The sequence below is a fragment of the Capricornis sumatraensis genome, chromosome 15 (assembly GCF_032405125.1).
Source record: "Capricornis sumatraensis isolate serow.1 chromosome 15, serow.2, whole genome shotgun sequence".
NCBI classification, from domain to species: Eukaryota; Metazoa; Chordata; class Mammalia; order Artiodactyla; family Bovidae; genus Capricornis; species Capricornis sumatraensis.
The window spans coordinates 24,002,670-24,022,394 of NC_091083.1; the positions used below are offsets into that span (position 1 = coordinate 24,002,670).

At 37.3% G+C, this 19,725-nt stretch overlaps 1 protein-coding gene across 1 annotated transcript in view; it reads left to right on the top strand.

The window, feature by feature from the left end:
* The window catches only part of MALRD1 (MAM and LDL receptor class A domain containing 1), a 590,849-nt gene that overhangs the window by 335,466 nt on the left and 235,658 nt on the right, over positions 1-19,725 (top strand). The window contains exon 29 of the mRNA XM_068987706.1: positions 5,582-5,765. Within this exon, the coding sequence (XP_068843807.1) occupies positions 5,582-5,765 (184 nt within the window). The remainder of the gene's footprint in view (positions 1-5,581; positions 5,766-19,725) is intronic.

Sequence of the window (19,725 nt, forward strand, 5' to 3'; positions counted from 1 at the left end):
AATGGCAACCCACTCCAATATTCTTACCTGGAGAATCCCATGGACTGAGGAGTCCGGTGGGCTGCAGTCCACAGGGTCACAAAGAGTCAGACATGACTGAGTGACTTTACTTACTTACTTACTTACTTATGACTGAAAGAGAAACTAAACTTTCTCTCTTGTACAGTGTAAATGAGGTTGTGATTCTGGAATCCTGTTTCCAAGATCAGAATGGTAAAAAGAAAAAAAAAAAAGTGGTTGTAAAAAATTATATAACTTCAGCTTTATTCATCTCTATACTTTGCATTAAGCTGCCTACTTTGCCTGAGTCCCATGTTAGTTGCCTAAAATTTTAAAGAAAGTTATCAAGAAATAAGTGTTTTGAATTTAAAGAAACATTATTCTATAAAACATGAGGACATACTGTTTAAAATGTTTTCAGTGAATATATGTCTAAAATCACACATGACTGTTCAGTGAGTATATTAATCTAAACTTCAAAATCATTTTGTTAGGACAGAAATCCTCTTGTAAATATAAGAGCCACTGGTTACAGATTTTACTACCAGTATAACAGCCATTTGCAAGATATTTCTGTGGAAGAGGGTTTATGCACTTTTAAAAGAGTCTACGTTTTATTTCATCCTATTTTTGAAAATTCAAAATAGGATTAAACTATGTAAAATTTTAAATATTTGAAAATGTTTAGAATATTAAAGAATATAAATTTCTAGTATTTAATTTTTTAAGACTTAATATTTAGATGATTAAGAGAATTATATATATTGGGTTGGCCAAAAAGTTCAGTTGGGTTTTTTCATAAGAGCTTACACAGAAAAATCTGAACAAACTTTTTGGCTAGCCCAATATTTTTCTGCTAGATACAGATATTATTCTAAATTGTAGCTACTCCTTTCCATTTTAAAAAAGATATATAAACATTTCTATTATGGCTATGAAAGATTTTAATACTACCTGGCATCATTAATCAATATTTTAGTCTTGTCTAGAGTTAGAAGACAAAACTTGACTGCAGTGCCAGTAATTAGGGCCAGACATGTATTAAATGACTTTGCTGTTGTTGTTTTTGATTCAGAATTATTCCTGTGTCACATTGCATCTTTTTTATCCTTTATTTGCTCAATGTGCTTGTATCCTTTATGTGCTTAATCTTTTGTAAGCATTATGTTTATTTAAGCATATTTTAAGTTTAAAAAATTGCTGAAGTTTCAAAAAGTATTAATAGCAGAAATAATTCATTACATGCCAAACACAGAAAATTTAATTGGAATATTTGGAAGCTATGCTCTATTATCTTAAAAATGAATAAAGCTCAAATAATTTTTGCAGTTCTTATTTTTTCTGACTTTTTCAAATTTGACTTGATAATTTTTAGTTACTTTTAGTTACATAAAAGATATATATTTTATATAAATATACATATTTATATATTTCAAAATTGTGTATACTAAATGTTTTACAGTTCTGTTTTATGTTTCTACAGTAATTTTGTATTAATAATTTTTGGGGGGCTCACCTCTATTAAATGATTACCATTATAGGGTAGGCTCCCCCTCTTTTTTGACCTTCTTATTCTTGGTGTCTAATGTCATATATGGCAACTGTATGAGCATCAAATATTTGCTGAATAAATGGAGGACTGTCTGAATAAGTCAATAAATAAATAAATCTCCATTACACAGTTGAATGGCTACTTTTGATAATTAAGGGGACATGATGGTTTTAGAAAAGGCAGAGGAACCAGAGATCAAATGGCCAACATCCACTGGATCATGGAAAGAGCAAGAGAGTTCCAGAAAAACATCTATTTCTGCTTTATTGACTATGCCAAAGCCTTTGACCATGTGGATCACAATAAACTGTGGAAAATTCTGAAAGAGATGGGAATACCAGAGCACCTGACCTGCCTCTTGAGAAATCTGTATGCAGGTCAGGAAGCAACAGTTAGAACTGGACATGGAACAACAGACTGGTTCCAAATAGGAAAAGGAGTACGTCAAGGCTGTATATTGTCACCCTGTTTATTTAACTTCTATGCAGAGTACATCATGAGAAACGCTGGGCTGGATGAAACACAAGCTGGAATCAAGATTTCTGGGCGAAATATCAATAACCTCAAATATGCAGATGACACCACCCTTATGGCAGAAAGTGAAGAGGAACTAAAAAGCCTCTTGATGAAAATGAAAGAGGAGAGTGAAAAAGTTGGCTTAAAGCTCAACATTCAGAAAATGAAGATCATGGCACCTGGTTCCATCACTTCATGGGAAATAGATGGGGAAACATTGAAAACAGTGTCAGACTTTATTTTTTGGAGCTCCCAAATCACTGCAGATGGTGACTGCAGCCATGAAATTAAAAGATGCTTACTCCTTGGAAGAAAAGTTATGACCAACCTAGATAGCATATTCAAAAGCAGAGACATTACTTTGCCGACTAAGGTCTGTCTAGTCAAGGCTATGGTTTTTCCAGTAGTCATGTATGGATGCGAGAGTTGGACTGTGAAGAAGGCTGAGCGCCAAAGAATTGATGCTTTTGAACTGTGGTGTTGGAGAAGACTCTTGAGTCCCTTGGACTGCAAGGAGATCCAGCCAGTCCATTCTGAAGCAGATCAGCCCTGGGATTTCTTTGGAAGGAATGATGCTAAAGCTGAAACTCCAGTACTTTGGCCACCTCATGCGAAGAGTTGACTCACTGGAAAATACTCTGATGCTGGGAGGGATTGGGGGCAGGAGGGGAAGGGGACGACAGAGGATGAGATGGCTGGATGGCATCACTGACTCAATGGACATGAGTCTGAGTGAACTCTGGGAGTTGGTGATGGACAGGGAGGCCTGGTGTGCTGCAATTCATGGGGTCGCAGAGTCAGACACGACTGAGCGACTGAACTGAACTGATTTGATATGTTATATCCAGAGTTGAATGAGAGCAAATATATTAAAATGATATACTACTATAACTCATCATCAGGTCAATCCATTAACCCTCTTTTCTTTTCCTATCATATAAAATGAGAACAAATATATTAATTAATTCTCATTTGTTAGAAGGCCTGCTGTCAGAGTAAAGAAATGATGTGTATTTTATTGGTTAAAGTGATCACACAACCTTCTTTGGTGGCATTTGGTGGAAAACCCTTTTGGTAATTGGCATAGTATATAAACTTTTGAAACTAACAGGACAAATTAGCAATATATTCCCAGGTGGCTCAGTGGGAAAGAATCTGCCTTCCAGTGCAGGAGACAGAAGATGTGGTTCAATCCCTGGGTTGGAAAGATTGCCCTGGAGGAGGAAATGGCAATCCACTCCAGTATTCTAACCTTGTTTCATGGACAGATGGGCCTGGCTGTCTACAGTCCATGGGGTGCAAGAGTCGGACATGACTGAGCACTGAGCTCGAATTAAGTTTGCAAAATAAAACAGACTTATATCATTATCTATGCATGTTATGCTGTTAAGTGTCAAACACTTTCTACTTTAATCTTTAATTTAACTAATCATTCCTTTGATTCCAAATCGCTAAGACATTGGTGATAGTCAGAGACTAACCTTGAAAAAGCTTCTCTTCCTTAATCATTAGGAAGATATGAATTTCCATTAATTAGGTGTGAATGTCCCATCCCCTTCAATGCAGAAGGTACAGGAGTCTCTGGGTGTAAAAATTTGTTTGTTATTTTGGGGAGGATGTTGAAAGATCTATCTGTGTACTGTTAGTTGTTTTACAAAGTTAATTTTAGAGTAACTAATACAGAGTTCCACTTTCTCTCTATAATTCCCCAGAAGAGCTGCTTGACTGACTGATCTGTGCCTCCCTCAACAGAATGAGGTGTCAGCTGCCTCATTTATTAACAGTAGTTTTCAAAAAGGGTGAGACTATGAATGTGTAACTCCTTTGGATCTCCTCTTCAAGCGTTTCTTTTTTTGTTCAGTCCATATTTAAAAAAAAGAAATCTGTAAAATATGTATTTCAGTTATTTGCTATAAATCAGTTGAAACATCTTATTTGATTTTCTAGATGCCATTCCATTACATATTCTCTTCTATTCCACCTTTTTGATTATAAGATTCAGTGACCAAATTTACTGGTGAATTTGTCATAAAAACACAATACTGGACCCTGAAATATTAATTTTGGGGACATAAACATAATTATATATATTTTCCCTTTTTATTTGCTATATATCCATTGTAATGATTTGTTAACCTTGTATTCCCAATAAGGACTATGCCCTGAATAGCAAAGAGCAACACATACAGTTTAAGCCTTGTCCTTGTGATCAACTGACTTACATTCTGTTTTACTGTTAGCATCATTTTTTTGCTGTTGTTATTGTTAAGATTATGCAAAATGTCACATTATGTCTTGTCATGTCAGGTCATGTTGTACTTGGATTATTCATCTCTTAGAATATTGTACTGCTAGCAGACCAAACTTTGACATTCAGAATATTACTAATTTGGGTTCTTGAACTTTTTAATCAATAGAAATTGATAAGAGGGAAGACAAGATATTCGACCAAGATTTCATTGGGACTCGTGCTACAGCATCAGGGAGCAAAAACAAGTGCCAGTTTCCCTTGCTTGGGTCCCTTAAGTGGGCTGAGGAATGGCACGGGTGGTCTGCCCACTTCCTTGGTGGTACTGTTGTGCAGGAATCATGCACCGTCCCTGCTTTTGCTCCTGGCACCTCAGAAGTGGCAGTTGGGTTTTAGTCTTTTTATAGCTTGTTCATAATTTTGTCCACCTGTGCATAGGTATAGTTATTTTTAGTCCCTTGTAGTTTCTTTATATTCCCTTGGCCAAGGAAACATTTGTCTTGAGGGGAGATATTTGAATGTTTTCTTAGAAAATTAATTTTTCCTTTACAATTTGAAGAATTTGCTCTAAAATACTGTTAAGCCTAATGTAATAATCATAGTAGAATTTTATAAATAGCCAAAATCATATAATCATCTAATAGAATTTTTGAAATACCATCTTAGAAATAATCACTTTCCATTCACTTCACAATATCTTCTATCTATCAGGGATCTGTGGTTTCTCCCAACTGTTCCTCCTTTCTTCTCTCTTTTCTCTTTCCTTAAGTTATTTCAGGTCTGTAAAGAAAGGTATTGGGTTGGACAAAAAATTTCATTTGGGCTTTTCATAAGATGTTACGGAAAAACCCTAATGAACTTTTTAGCCAACCCAATACAGTATCAGTGATTAAAGAATGGACATAGAAGGTTGGCGGGAAGGGTACCTAGAGCAGTAAAATCAGGGCTTCAGTAAACTGTTCAGACTCCATCAATTATCCATTGAGAACTCTGCATGCAAGCAAGAAGTGGGTTTAACTGAGTATTCACTTGCTAATAATGATGTCTCTGAAAATATTGAAACAAGTTTACAAGTCTTGCTCATATTTCTTTTGGGAATACTTTAGTAGATTAATGGGCCTCTGTTTCAATGGGGTAAAGTATACCATGACTATTATCAGCTTTAATCAGTTTTCACTGGTCAAATGCTTGTGTTCTAAATAATTGTTGTTTTTTCCTTCTTTTGTGTTAAATTATTTGCCTGATGCAAACTTCTTTATCTTTAGACAGAGAAAGGACTATCAAAAGTATGGGAAGAAAATAAGCAGAACTCTGGTGATCGCTGGCAAAAGGCTGTCATCCTTCTAGGAAAGTTAAGGAATTTCGAAGTCATATTTCAAGGTCTCCGTACACGGGATCTGGGAGGAGGAGCTGCAATTGATGACATTGAATTTGAAAACTGCATGACTGGTAAGTTTCTGGAAGGCTCTGCTGTTTGGAAGCACACATAAAACCTAGCCATTTATCTTTGCTTCATGTTTATAAAATGTTCTGCAGTTACATATTTTCTATGTACATAAAAATCAGTTGAAAGAGATGATTTTATGATGGTTGAATTTACAGCTCCATGTTAAGAGATAATAGTTTCTCCATCCTTTGATTATATATATTTTTTCATCCTTTGATTTTAAAGATAATTCCTCTCTTCCTTCTGCGTTAACGTCTTTTTCTAACATGTAGAAGTGTTTTTCTTTGAATTTATTTTTCAACACAATTTAAACCATAAGCCTAATATTCTCATACATTTATGTAAGTAATTTTAAATGAACCAGTAGAAAGGGTTAGAAAACAGGAAGTTAGTGGCTATATAAAAAATATATACAACTAGGTGTAATTCAAGCAGAACTTGAACTGAGAGCTATATTTAAGACATCTAAAAAGTTACTCTAGCCAGTGAACAATACTTTGAAAAATATATTATCATTTATCACGTTTCTAAATCTGAAGTATAATTACACTTAGATTCTCTTTATGAAACTACCCAGAAAATGTAAAAAATAATTATAAATATATGTGTACAGTTTCACATTTCAAAGTTTCTTTCTGAGAAGTTATTCCATCTGATTTATGAAATAGTACAGTGTGATATGTCCTGCCCATGAAAGATACACCTTCTGTGATTTCCTATGCTGGTTCCCTTAGAGGGAAGCCCCTGGGACTGAAGAGCTAAACCTGAGTGCTGCTTAATTCCGTTGCTGCTTTCATATTAAAATGTCACTTCACTGAGACATTTTGAAAATATGACTTTGATTTTTGGTGCTGTTAGAGCATTTGCTTTCTTTACGAAAAGCCTTCTGCTTAGATGTCAGTCTTTTATTGAATCCCCCACCCTTCTGCTGTGTTTCCAGCAAAGGCAGCTGATACTCAGCTATTATATGTATACACACACACACACACACACACACACACACACACACACACATTACATAAAAGCAGAACGTATGCACCCTAGATAATCTAGGGAGCAGAGAATCTGAAAACAGGGTTTGGGTGTGCAGGTGTTTGGAAAAGGATTCCTGGACCACAGAAAATGGGATCTGAAAATATAATCATGAAAAAGTATCTTAGAATGTGCTTCTTTAATGCTTTTCTAGTAACTTCCTAGTAATATGCTGCTGCTGCTGCTGCTAAGTCACTTCAGTCGTGTCTGACTCTGTGTGACCCCATAGACGGTAGACCACCAGGCTCCCCCGTCCTTGAGATTCTCCAGGCAAGAACACTGGACTGGGTTGCCCTTTCCTTCTCCAGTGCATGAAAGTGAAAAGTGAAAGTGAAGTTGCTCAGTCGTGTCTGACCCTCAGCAACCCCATGGACTGCAGCCTTCCAGGCTCCTCCGTCCATGGGATTTTCCAGGCAGGAGTACTGGAGTGGGGTGCCATTGCCTTCTCCCAGTAGTATGCTAAATTTCCATTATAGTTTGTTACTCAATTTATAAGTGATTTTGGCAAGTTCAAAAGGAGAAGCTCTTCAAAGCTTTATCTAAGATTTTTAGAAAGAAGCTTTTATTAAATAGGAGAGATTCTTTTCCTCTCAAGGAAAGCAGAATGATTCTTGGATGGGTTGATTCAGTGCAGAAAAAAAATTGAGAGTTATTATTCCAGTTTTGCCAAGTTTCATGTTGAAGTTTTTATTCTCTTAAAGTCCTGTGAAAATTTACATGATTATAATGCATTCAAGTCAATTGAACATTCATTCACCTTACTGACTAATACTTCATTGTCATATTTAGTGATATAGTACTTTTAAGTCTTTCTATGTCATAAATAAAAGAGGCAATTTTGGTTAATTGTAGTGAATATGGTCAATTGCATGTCAAATGTATTTTAGGAAGAAATAACCGTTTTTCAATAGCCAGGCTGTTGCATATGTCTGGAACTAAAAAAAAGCAATAATTTTTTTGGTCTTGTTAGTTTTAAATTGTATACCAATAAAATAGCAGTGCTGTGAAAAATCAGTAACAAGAAGCAAATTAGTGTATAAGTTGATCTAGGTTGTTTTCTCCTATTGCTAATTTAGAAGATAATGGTACCTGACAAAACATCAGAGAGACAGTATAGAATGGTGGTTAGGAACAAGGAGTGGAGTCAAACTACCTGGGTGTGGAAACTGGCTCTGCCACTGACTGACTTAGGTGAGCTTATTTCACTTTTCCTCAGTTTATTCATCAATAAAATGGGTACAATAGTAATATAGCACTTCTGTCATAGATTTCTGTGAATACTATGTTACTATATATAAATTACTTAGAATACTCGACACATAGTAAAAAATTTATGTATTACATTGTATTGTTTCACCCACCATCATTATATTAACTAAGTCATATTTTTAAATGGTACTTTATTGCTCTATTAAGAAACCAGCTTCAGATCCTATGCAAATAGGTCACCATAAAATCTATCATGGAATTGATTCTCATTCGAGATGAATAATTTTAAAAATGACTTAATATTCATTTATCTTATCATTTCCTGCCAGTTATACAGTAGAACATATACTGTATGATGCCATTTATATAAAATGCCCAGAATAGGAAGTATATAGAGACAGAAAACAGATTACTGGCTCAAGAATATGGGGTGGGGAAGTGACTGCTTATAAATATAGGATTTCTTTATGAGGAAACTATTATAAGTTTTTATAGTGATTGTTACACAATTCCATAAATATACTAAGACCATAAAGTTGTAAACTTTATATGGGTGGACTTAATGGTATCTAATGGAGAAGGCAATGGCACCCCACTCCAGTACTCTTGCCTGGAAAATCCCATGGACAGAGGAGCCTGGTGGGCTGCAGTCCATGGGGTCACTAAGAGTTGGACACGACTGAGCAACTTCCCTTTCACTTTTCACTTTCATGCATTGGAGAAGGAAATGGCAACCCACTCCAGCGTTCTTGCCTGGAGAATCCCAGGGATGGGGGAGCCTGGTGGGCTGCCGTCTGTGGGGTCACACAGAGTCAGACATGACTGAAGTGACTTAGCAGCTTAGCAATGGTATCTAAATTATAAATTATTTATCAAAAGCTATTAAAAATAAAAAATAATTCAGAAAATATTCTGGGAAAATGGTGGTGGTGGTGAATAGCTTTTGAACTTTCCCAAATTCTCACATAAAACAGAACTGGGGACTATAGCCGATATTTTAGTATAAGTGGAGTATAATATCCTTTAAAAAATATGAGGCACTATATTGTACACCTGTAATTTATATAACACTCTTACATCAACTATACTTTAATTTTTAAAATAAAGAAAGAAAGAGTCAAAGCCTAGATGGCAGTCTATAAGCTATAGAAAACATATGCAGCAAAGTAAGTGAAAATGCATTCCTAAGAAACCCTATATATAAGCTACTGAGGATAAACTGCCAACAGCTACAAGATCTGGATGGTATTTGTGTGTATGAGAGAGAAGCCAGGAGAATCACAAAACTGTCCACAGATACTCACTTGAAGATGCAGTCACGTGGTTTTAAAATGGCAGCCAAAACTGGGAGAGATTTCACCTACTTTTAGGATCACTGGGACCAAGGGATCTGTGGTTAAGTGTGTGGGACTGGAGCAGTCTAAACCACGGGAACACTCAAAATGGATCCACCAGGATTCCCTTTCAGGACAGCAGCCCACATTCAAAAACAAAACAAAAAATGAACAAACAAAAACACCACTGGGAGTGAAGTCAAAATTGAACAGGGAAAGATAAAAACAGAAAAGACTAACATCAAAGAGTTGGAGGGACCTAGATCCAGAAAATTTTGAAAAGGACATCATTATTTTTCATGTATATAGAGTATATAGCCTTATGATTCTTCCTAGAGTCATAACAGAATGTCTCTGAGATTTTTCTAGGACTTTTTGACAACTCTGGAATCTTTGCATACTTTTTAAATTTCAAAATTAATGAGGACAAAGTTTTAAATTGGTTAAGAGTGAAAGGGGAGAAATTAGAGGCTATAGATGAAATATATTTGATGCTTATCTACTTTACCTGAAGATAAGAAAACTATTTCAGCTTCATGTCTACTTTTTACCTTCCATTCAAAAACACATAACTTGGTTTACTAAGTAATATTTAGTACATGGACAACATAAAGCTAGATATATACCCATTATTTCTTTGCATTTAGAACACATCATGGTGCTACCTTCAATTAACTGTCAAAATTATTATTTTTTTTTAAACAGAAAAATAAAAGAATAGGTCTGTCTATGCTGTGTGCAGGGACACATTAGGAAGCATACCTCTTTTTGGACAAGTTAAAATAGAACCTAGTAGCTTATTCATTTTTTAAAAAATGACTGTTAATGAATTTGATTTTTTTCTTCTTATTTTTTTAAAATATAAATTTATTTATTTTAATTGGAGGTTAATTACTTTACAATATTGTATTGGTTTTGCCATACATCAACATGAATCCGCCACAGGTATACATGTGTTCTCCATCCTGAAACCCCCTCCCTCCTCCCTCCCCGTACCATGCCTCTGGGTTGTCCCAGTGCACCAGCCCCAAGCATCCAGTATCATGTATCGAACCTGGACTGGCGATTCGTTTCATATATGATATTATACATGTTTCAGTGCCATTCTTCCAAATCATCCCACCCTCTCCCTCTCCCACAGAGTCCAAAAAGACTGTTCTATACATCTGTGTCTCTCTTACTGTCTCGCATACATGGTTATCATTACCATCTTTCTAAATTCCATATATATGTGTTAGTATACTCTATTGGTGTTTTTTTTTTTTTCTGACTTACTTCACTCTGTATAATCAGCTCCAGTTTCATTCACCTCATGAGAACTGATTCAAATGTATTCTTTTTAATGGCTGAGTAATACTCCATTGTGTATATGTACCACTGCTTTCTTATCCATTCATCTGCTGATGGACATCTAGGTTGCTTCCATGTCCTGGCTATTATAAACAGTGCTGCGATGAACATTGGAGGTACACGTGTCTCTTTCAGTTCTGGTTTCCTCGGTGTGTATGCCCAGCAGTGGGATTGCTGGGTCATAAGGCAGTTCTAGTTCCAGTTTTTTAAGGAATCTCCACACTGTTCTCCATAGTGGCTGTACTAGTTTGCATTCCCACCAACAGTGTAAGATGGTTCCCTTTTCTCCACACCCTCTCCAGCATTTATTGCTTGTAGACTTTTGGATTGCAGCCATTCTGACTGGCGTGAAATGGTACCTCATTGTGGTTTTGATTTGCATTTCTCTAATAATGAGTGATGTTGGGCATCTTTTCATGTGTTTGTTAGCCATCTGTATGTCTTCTTTGGAGAAATGACTATTTAGTTCTTTGGCCCATTTTTTTATTGGGTCGTTTAATTTTCTGGAATTGAGCTGTAGGAGTTACTTGTATCTTTTTGAGATTAGTTGTTTGTCAGTTGCTCATTTGCTATTATTTTCTCCCATTCTGAAGGCTGTCTTTTCACCTTGCGTATAGTTTCCTTTGTTGTGCAGAAGCTTTTAATTTTAATTATGTCCCATTTGTTTATTTTTGCTTTTATTTCCAATATTCTGGGAGGTGGGTCATAGAGGATCCTGCTGTGATTTATGTCGGAGAGTGTTTTGCCTATGTTCTCCTCTAGGAGTTTTATAGTTTCTGGTCTTACGTTTAGATCTTTAATCCATTTTGAGTTTATTTTTGTGTATGGTGTTAGAAAGTGTTCTAGTTTCATTCTTTTACAAGTGGTTGACCAGTTTTCCCAGCACCACTTGTTAAAGAGATTGTCTTTAATCCATTGTATATTCTTGCCTCCTTTGTCAAAGATAAGGTGTCCATATGTGTGTGGATTTATCTCTGGGCTTTCTATTTTGTTCCATTGATCTATATTTCTGTCTTTGTGCCAGTACAATAGTGTCTTGATGACTGTGGTTTACCTTCCTCTGCAATTTTCTGGAAGAGTTTGAGTAGGATAGGTATTATCTCTTCTCTAAATTTTTGGTAGAATTCAGCTGTGAAGCCGTCTGGACCTGGTCTTATGTTTGCTGGAAGATTTCTGATTACAGTTTCAGTTTCCGTGCTTATGATGGGTCTGTTAAGATTTTCTATTTCTTCCTGGTTCAGGTTTGGAAAGTGGTACTTTTCTAAGAATTTGTCCATTTCTTCCACGTTGTCCATTGTATTGGCATATAATTGCCTATAATAGTCTCTTATGAACCTTTGTATTTCTGTGTTGTCTGTTGTAATCTCTCCATTTTCATTTCTAATTTTATTGATTTGATTTTTCTCCCTTTGTTTCTTGATGAGTCTGGCTAATGGTTTGTCAATTTTATTTATCCTTTCAAAGAACCAGCTTTTGGCTTTGTTGATTTTTGCTATGGTCTCTTTTGTTTCTTTTGCATTTATTTCTGCCCTAATTTTTAAGATTTCTTTCCTTCTACTAACCCTGGGGTTCTTCATTTCTTCCTTTTCTCGTTGCTTTTGGTGTAGAGGTAGGTTATTTATTTGACTTTTTTCTTGTTTCTTGAGGTATGCCTATATTGCTATGAACTTTCCCCTTAGCACTGCTTTTACAGTGTCCCACAGGTTTTGGGTTGTTGTGTTTTCATTTTCATTCATTTCTATGCTTATTTTGATTTCTTTTTTGATTTCTTCTGTGATTTGTTGGTTATTCGGCAGTGTGTTGTTCAGCCTCCATATGTTGGAATTTTTAATAGTTTTTCTCCTGTAATTGAGATCTAATCTTACTGCATTGTGGTCAGAAAACATGCTTGAAATGATTTCAATTTTTTTGAATTTACTAAGGCTAGATTTATGGCCCAGGATGTGATCTATCCTGGAGAAGGTTCCATGTGCGCTTGAGAAAAAGGTGAAATTCATTGTTTTGGAGTGAAATGTCCTATAGATATCAATTAGGTCTAACTGGTCTATTGTATCGTTTAAAGTTTGTGTTTCCTTGTTAATTTTCTGTTTAGTTGATCTATCCATAGGCGTGAGTGGGTTTTAAAGTCTCCCACTATTATTGTGTTATTGTTAATTTCCCCTTCATACTTGTTAATATTTGTCTTACATATTGTGGTGCTCGTATGTTGGGTGCATATATATTTATAATTGTTATATCTTCTTGGATTGATCTTCTTCTTGGATCATTATGTAGTGTCCTTCTTTGTCTCTTTTCACAGCCTTTATTTTAAAGTCTATTATATCTGAGTATTGCTACTCCTGCTTTCTTTTGGTCTCTATTTGCGTGGAATATTTTTTCCAGCCCTTCACTTTCAGTCTGTGTATGTCCCTTGTTTTGAGGTGGGTCTCTTGTAGACAACACATATAGGGGTCTTGTTTTTGTATCCATTCAGCTAGTCTTTGTCTTTTGGTTGGGGCATTCATTTACATTTAAGGTAATTATTGATAAGTATGATCCCATTGCCATTTACTTTATTGTTTTGGGTTCGAGTTTATACATCCTTGTTGTGTTTCCTGTCTAGGGAAGATCCTTTAGCATTTGTTGGAGAGCTGGTTTGGTGGTGCTGAATTCTCTCAACTTTTGCTTGTCTGTAAAGCTTTTGATTTCTCCTTCATATTTGAATGAGATCCTTGCTGGGTACAGTAATCTGGGCTGTAGCTTATTTTCTTTCATCACTTTAAGTATGTCCTGCCATTCCCTCCTGGCCTGAAGAGTTTCTATTGAAAGATCAGCTGTTATCCTTATGGGAATCCCCTTGTATGTAATTTGTTATTTTTCCCTTGCTGCTTTTAATATCTGTTCTTTGTGTTTGATCTTTGTTAATTTGATTAATATATGTCTTGGGGTGTTTCGCCTTAGGTTTATCTTGTTTGGAACTCTCTGTGTTTCTTGGACTTGGGTGATTATTTCCTTCCCCATTTTAGGGAAGTTTTCAACTATTATCTCCTAAAGCATTTTCTCATGGTCTTTCTTTTTGTCTTCCTCTGGGACTCCTATGATTCAAATGTTGGGGTGTTTAACACTGTCCTGCAGGTCTCTGAGATTGTCCTCATTTCTTTTAATTTGTTTTTCTTTTTTCCTCTCTGATTCATTTATTTCTACCATTCTATCTTCTAATTCACTAATCCTATCTTCTGCCTCTGTTATTCTACTATTTTTTCCCTCCAGAGTGTTTTGTATCTCATTTATTGCATTATTCATTATATACTGACTCTTTTTTATTTCTTCTAGGTCCTTGTTAAACCTTTTTTGCATCTTCTCAATCCTTGTCTCCAGGCTATTTATCTGTGATTCCATTTTGATTTCAAGATTTGGGATCATTTTCACCATCATTATTTGGAATTCTTTGTCAGGTAGATTCCCTATCTCTTCCTCTTTGGTTTGGTGGGCTTTCCCCCTGTTCTTTTACCTGCTTGGTATTCCTCTGTCACTTCATCTTGTTCATATTGCTGCATTTGGGGTGGCCTTTCTATATTCTGGCAGTTTGTGGAGTTCTCTTTATTGTGGAGTTTCTTCGCTGTGGGTGGGGTTGTACAGGTGGCTTGTCAAGGTTTCTTGGTTAGGGAAGCTTGTGTCAGTGTTCTGGTGGGTGGAGCTGGATTTCTTCTCTCTGGAGTGCAATGAAGTGTCCAGTAATTAGTTATGAGATGTCAATGGTTTTGGAGTAACTTTGGGCAGCCTGTATATTGGAGCTCAGTGCTGTGTTCCTGTGTTGCTGGAGAATTTGCATGGTATGTCTTGCTCTAGAACTTGTTGGCCCTTGGGTGGTGCTTGGTTTCAGTGTAGGTATGGAGGTGTTTGATGAACTCCTGTCAAATAATGTTCCCTGGAGTCAGGAGTTCTCTGGTGTTCCCAGGGTTTGGACTTAAGCCTCCTGCTTCTGGTTTTCAGTCTTATTTTTACAGCAGTCTCAAGAATTCTTCTATACAGCACCATTGATAAAACATCTAGGTTAAAGATGAAAAGTTTCTCCACAGTGAGGGACACCCAGAGAGGTTCACAGAGTTACATGGAGAAGAGAAGAGGGAGGAGGAAGTTAGAGATGAACCAAATGAGATGAGGTGGAATCAATAGAGGAGACAGCAAGCTAGCCAGTAATCACTTCCTTATGTGCATTCCACAACTGGACTTCTCAGAGATGTTCACAGAGTTATACAGAGAAGAGAAGAGGGAGGAAGGAGACAGAGGTGGCCAGGAGGATAAAGGAGGGAATCAAAAGGAGAGAGACAGATCCAGCCAGTAATCAGTTCCCTAAGTGTTCTCCACTGTCTGGAACACACAGAGATTCACAGAGTTGGATAGAGAAGAAAGGGGGTAGTGAGGAGACACAGGTGACCTGGTGGAGAAAAAGGAGAGTCCAAATGGAAAGAGAGCAGTCAAGCCAGTAATTTCATTTCCAAGTAAAAACAGGTAGTTAAGATTGGGTTCTTAAAGGTACAAAATTGATAACAAATACCAAAAAGCAAAGATTAAAAATCTAGAGTAGAGTGTGGAATTTCAAAAATACAATATTAAAGAAAAGTTAGAAGAAAAGAAAGAGAAAAAAAAGTCACAAAAATTATAAAAATATATATACATATATGAAGTTTGCTTTTAAAAAATAGGGTCCTTTTTTTGCAAAGTAATAGGAGGTTATAAAAGTGAAAATTAAAGGAGTAATAGAGGACTTAAAAATTTTTTTAATTAAAAAAAAGAATAATAGTAAAAATATATCTAGGACTTTCTCTGGTGTTGTGGGTGTTGTGGGATCAGTTCATTTTCGGATAGCTCCTTGGTCCGGCTTATATTTCTCAAGATCTATAGCCCCTTCCTATGTAGTCGGTACTAATAACAGGGTTTTAATCTATTGCACCTGTCACTTCCAAGGCGCGTCCCTCTGTTTGAGCTTCTTCTGTTTGCTGGTCTCTTCAGTGTCTGATTTCCGCCCTGACACAAAGGGGGCAGTGGTGGACACTTTTTTTAGGCTCACTTGTTCAGTCGTGCTGTGGGGAAGGAGGGACGCTGCAAACAAATAACTCCGGCGTGTGCTTGCAGTGCCTCAGCCATACTGTGCCTGCCCCCGCTCACGGCGCATGTACCCTCCCTGCCCACACTGCTCAGGCTCTAGGTTGCTCCGCTGGGAACCATCCAAGGCTGACGCTGGGCTGCATGGACCTCCCAGGTCTAAGCCGCTCAGGTTCAGGCACCCGAGTAGTCCTCAGAGGCACAGATTTGGTTGGGCCTGCATTTCATGCCCTTCCCAGGTCCAAGCAGCTCAGGTGATGAGGTGTTTGCCCAGTTCAGTCGCTGCAACTTACCGCCTCCCCTGTCCCTGCCACTCGGTTTTCTGGGTGTACAACTGGCGCACCTTCTCAGGTGGATGTTGACTGTCCAGAACCCCAAGAAGTCTTAGTTAGCAAAGAAGCCTGCTTGCAGTTTGGTAGATAATGTCTCTCTGGGGCTGCGATTGCCCCCTTCTGGCTCTGGCTGCCTGTCACTGGAGGGGTATGGTCTGCAGCCGGCTAGTTCTGTTCAGTCCTTTGTTCTGTGTGTGGGCCTGGTGGTGTCTTTGGGCTTTTCTCGGGGTAGCTATCCCACAGTCTAGTTTGCTAGCCCAAGTTAGTTCGCTCAGATTGCCCTCAGGGCATTCAGGCCAGATCCTTACTCTAAGCAACGCAGCCTGCACCTCCCTGCCCAGCCCCTGCTTGCTAGTGGCGGGTGCAAGCGTCTGTGCTGCTTCTCCGCTGGGGGAGTTACTGTTGGGCTCATAATCTGTGGGTTTAAATTTTTTATTTATTTTTCCTCCCAGTTATGTTGCCCTCTGTGCTTCCAAGGCTCGCCACAGACAGCAGTGAGAGTTTTTTCCTGGTGTTTGGAAACTTCTCTCTTTTTAAGACTCCCTTCCCAGGACGGAGCTCCATCCCTACCTCTTTTGTCTCTTTTTTGTCTTTTATATTTTTTCCTACCTCCTTTGAAAGACAATGGGCTGCTTTTCTGGGTGCCTGATGTCCTCTGCCGGCATTCATAAGTTGTTTTGTGGAATTTACTCAGCGTTTAAATGTTCTTTTGATGAATTTGTGGAGGAGAAAGTGGTTTCCCCATCCTATTCCTCTGCCATCTTAGGACCGCCTCCTAATATTTTCTCTTTTTAAATTCAAGTTGATTTAGAAATTATTTGTACTAAAATCTTATAAAATACAACCACCATTCTATAACACAGAAAAATAGGAAGGGAATTCATATAGTGACAGAAGAAATATTCCATCAGTGTAACTTATAAAAGTGGCAATTCAAAATTTAAAAGGTTACTCAATTTTGGATCCATATTATTTATTAAGTAAAATCATTTATTATGCACAGTCATTCAGCCCATACTTATTGAGCTGACTATTAATACTAAATATCAGTTATGTCAATTTTACAGTAACAACGCTAGGTGCAAATCCTAGTTTGACCACTTGATATCTACTCTGTGGTTTTAGGCAAGTTTCATAATCTTCCATCGTATTCTTTTCCTCAGCCAGAAAATGATAGGAATACTGCTTCCATCTCAAAGAGCTCTTACAAGGATTAAATCATTTACTTTAAACAAATTCTTTGAAGAATATGTGGGGCATAAAAAGCACTGAATATTTGTTGACTACAAGTATAGATGAACAACAATGACAAAAAGCTTGACATTGTTCTAGGCACAACACTTTCTGTATCAGCACTTAAAAGCTGGTTCTGCCCATTCCCATGTTCAGTCAGTCTTTATCACTCAGCTACTAGGCTACAGAAAACTGCAGTGAACTATGTGCATCTTTTTGAAGCAGGGCTGAAATGCCTGTGGTTCACAGTGTTTGGCTTTCCTGATTTTCCATGTGCCCTTTCAGTACTCATTTCTCGATGCCTGGCATTTCCTCCCCTTCCCTGTGTGCCCCTCCTGTGTCTTCCGCTGCCAGCACTGCTCTGTGAGCAGTCTCTAAGACAGTGGTAAGCTCAGGACCTTGGGATAGGAGCCAGTAACAATATAAAATGTTGCTTTTTCCACTGAAAAATCTAAAAGATCCAATTGAATGATGACCAGTTTTCCATTGAAGGAAAAGAAGGAAATAGTTCAGGGATTGCAAATACTTCCAGAAGTCAATAAAGTCCTCTAAGTAGACAGGAGCCCAGTAACTACACTGTCTCTCTCTTAATTCATATAGAGGAAAACACCTCATGCTCCCCCAAATAATCCTAAATGTGAAAGGAAGGAAGCAACCTTGGGGAGAAAGTAAGAGAAGATAGCATCATTATAATATCAGATATCTAGTACGTGGTCTTCACACATCACCTAAAAAGATTATAATGACTCTCATACCTTTTGTTTTCCCCCTTAAACACTGTAGGTATGACTCTTCAGTGTCCTGTAAGCAGTAATTGATTTGGAGTGAAAAATAGTGATTTGATGCTAATGATTTCAGCTCAGCCTCACTCGGAATTCAAATTGAACTTGGGAGATCACAAAACAGTGATTGCTCTACATAGAGTTCACATTTACATAAATCTATACACACTACCCTGTGGAGTGACTTCAAAACTTTGCTTCTTCACTTAGTTAATCTGAAAAACTGTATTTCTGCTCAACACAGGAGTGTTCAAGTAATTTTCTCTTATAGTAAATGTCAGAAAAGGAAAAAAAGGAAGATGATAGTCAGTAGAAAAAAGATTAATTTTCTCACCATAGAGAAATAATTAAAAGTGACTTTTATTTTTAATAACTAATGGCTAGATAATACGTAGTTCTTTATAATGTAAGAGTACATAAAAGATGAATGAATGAGTGGATGGATGAATGGGTGGATGTACCAATAGATGGACAGACAGATGGATTAATAGAAAACATTTATTCAAATCTTATTATATTTGAAAAATCAGAACAGAGCTTTCATTGAGTTACAGTCCACTGGCAGAAGCAGACAAAGTACTGGGTACTATGAATGGTATAGGGAGAAAGTGTTGGAGAATTACTACCCAGATTAGAGTAGTCAAAGTAATCTCTGAAAGTTACAGATGGGCAAAGGCTTGAATGTACTAAGAGGCAACCACATGGGATTTCCCTGGTGATCCAGTGGTTAAGACTCTGTTTCAAATGCAGGGGCCGTGGGTTCAATCCCTGGTCAGGAAACTAAGTTCTGACATGTCTCACAACATGGCCAAATATTTAAAAAAATAAAAAGGGCAAGCACACCAACACCCTGGGGAAAAGCACTCCAGGCCTTAGGCACGATAAGGCAGACTCACTAGGAGGGAATGCATTCCTGAAGCAGAAGGAAGTGTGGGGAGAGGGCAGCGACCCTCAGGATGCAGAGCTCTGTCCTCAGCTGCTTTGTGCTAGGGTAATCTCACAGCCCGGAGGGGAAGCAAGCAGACTCTGGAGTCAGCCTTCTTAGGTTTAAATACTGTCTCTGCCTCTTAGTTGCTGTGTGACCTTGAATAAGCACTTATCAACTCTTTACCTCAGTTTTTTATGGCAATGAAAATCAGACCTACTTTATAGGACAATTTGTGCAGATTTAGCAAGTTAATATGTGCCAGAAGCTTTGAACAGTAACTCTTTGTGGTAACTACTCAGTAAATGTTAGACATGATTATCATTGAAATCCTCACCATTATGTTTAATTTAATCATCACTGCAACTCTGGAAAATTGAGGGATCCAGAGGTTATACTAAATAATTCCAACCAGCTTGATTTCTTTACTGATGCTTAACGGCACAGAAACAGCCATATTGAACCATAACAGCATAGAGTACTATTAAAATCATGATGAATACTCTGGAGTAAAAACAGTTGTGCAACACCTGCCACATCTAGTTTGTCAATAATTTCAAATGCTCTTGGAAGAAAGGCAGTATCAGACATATCACTTGTACTCCTAACAGTGGTGTGTTTTAGTAACACTTGAAATATTTTCAACATTATAAATCCTGTTTAAAAAAAAAATCATGTTC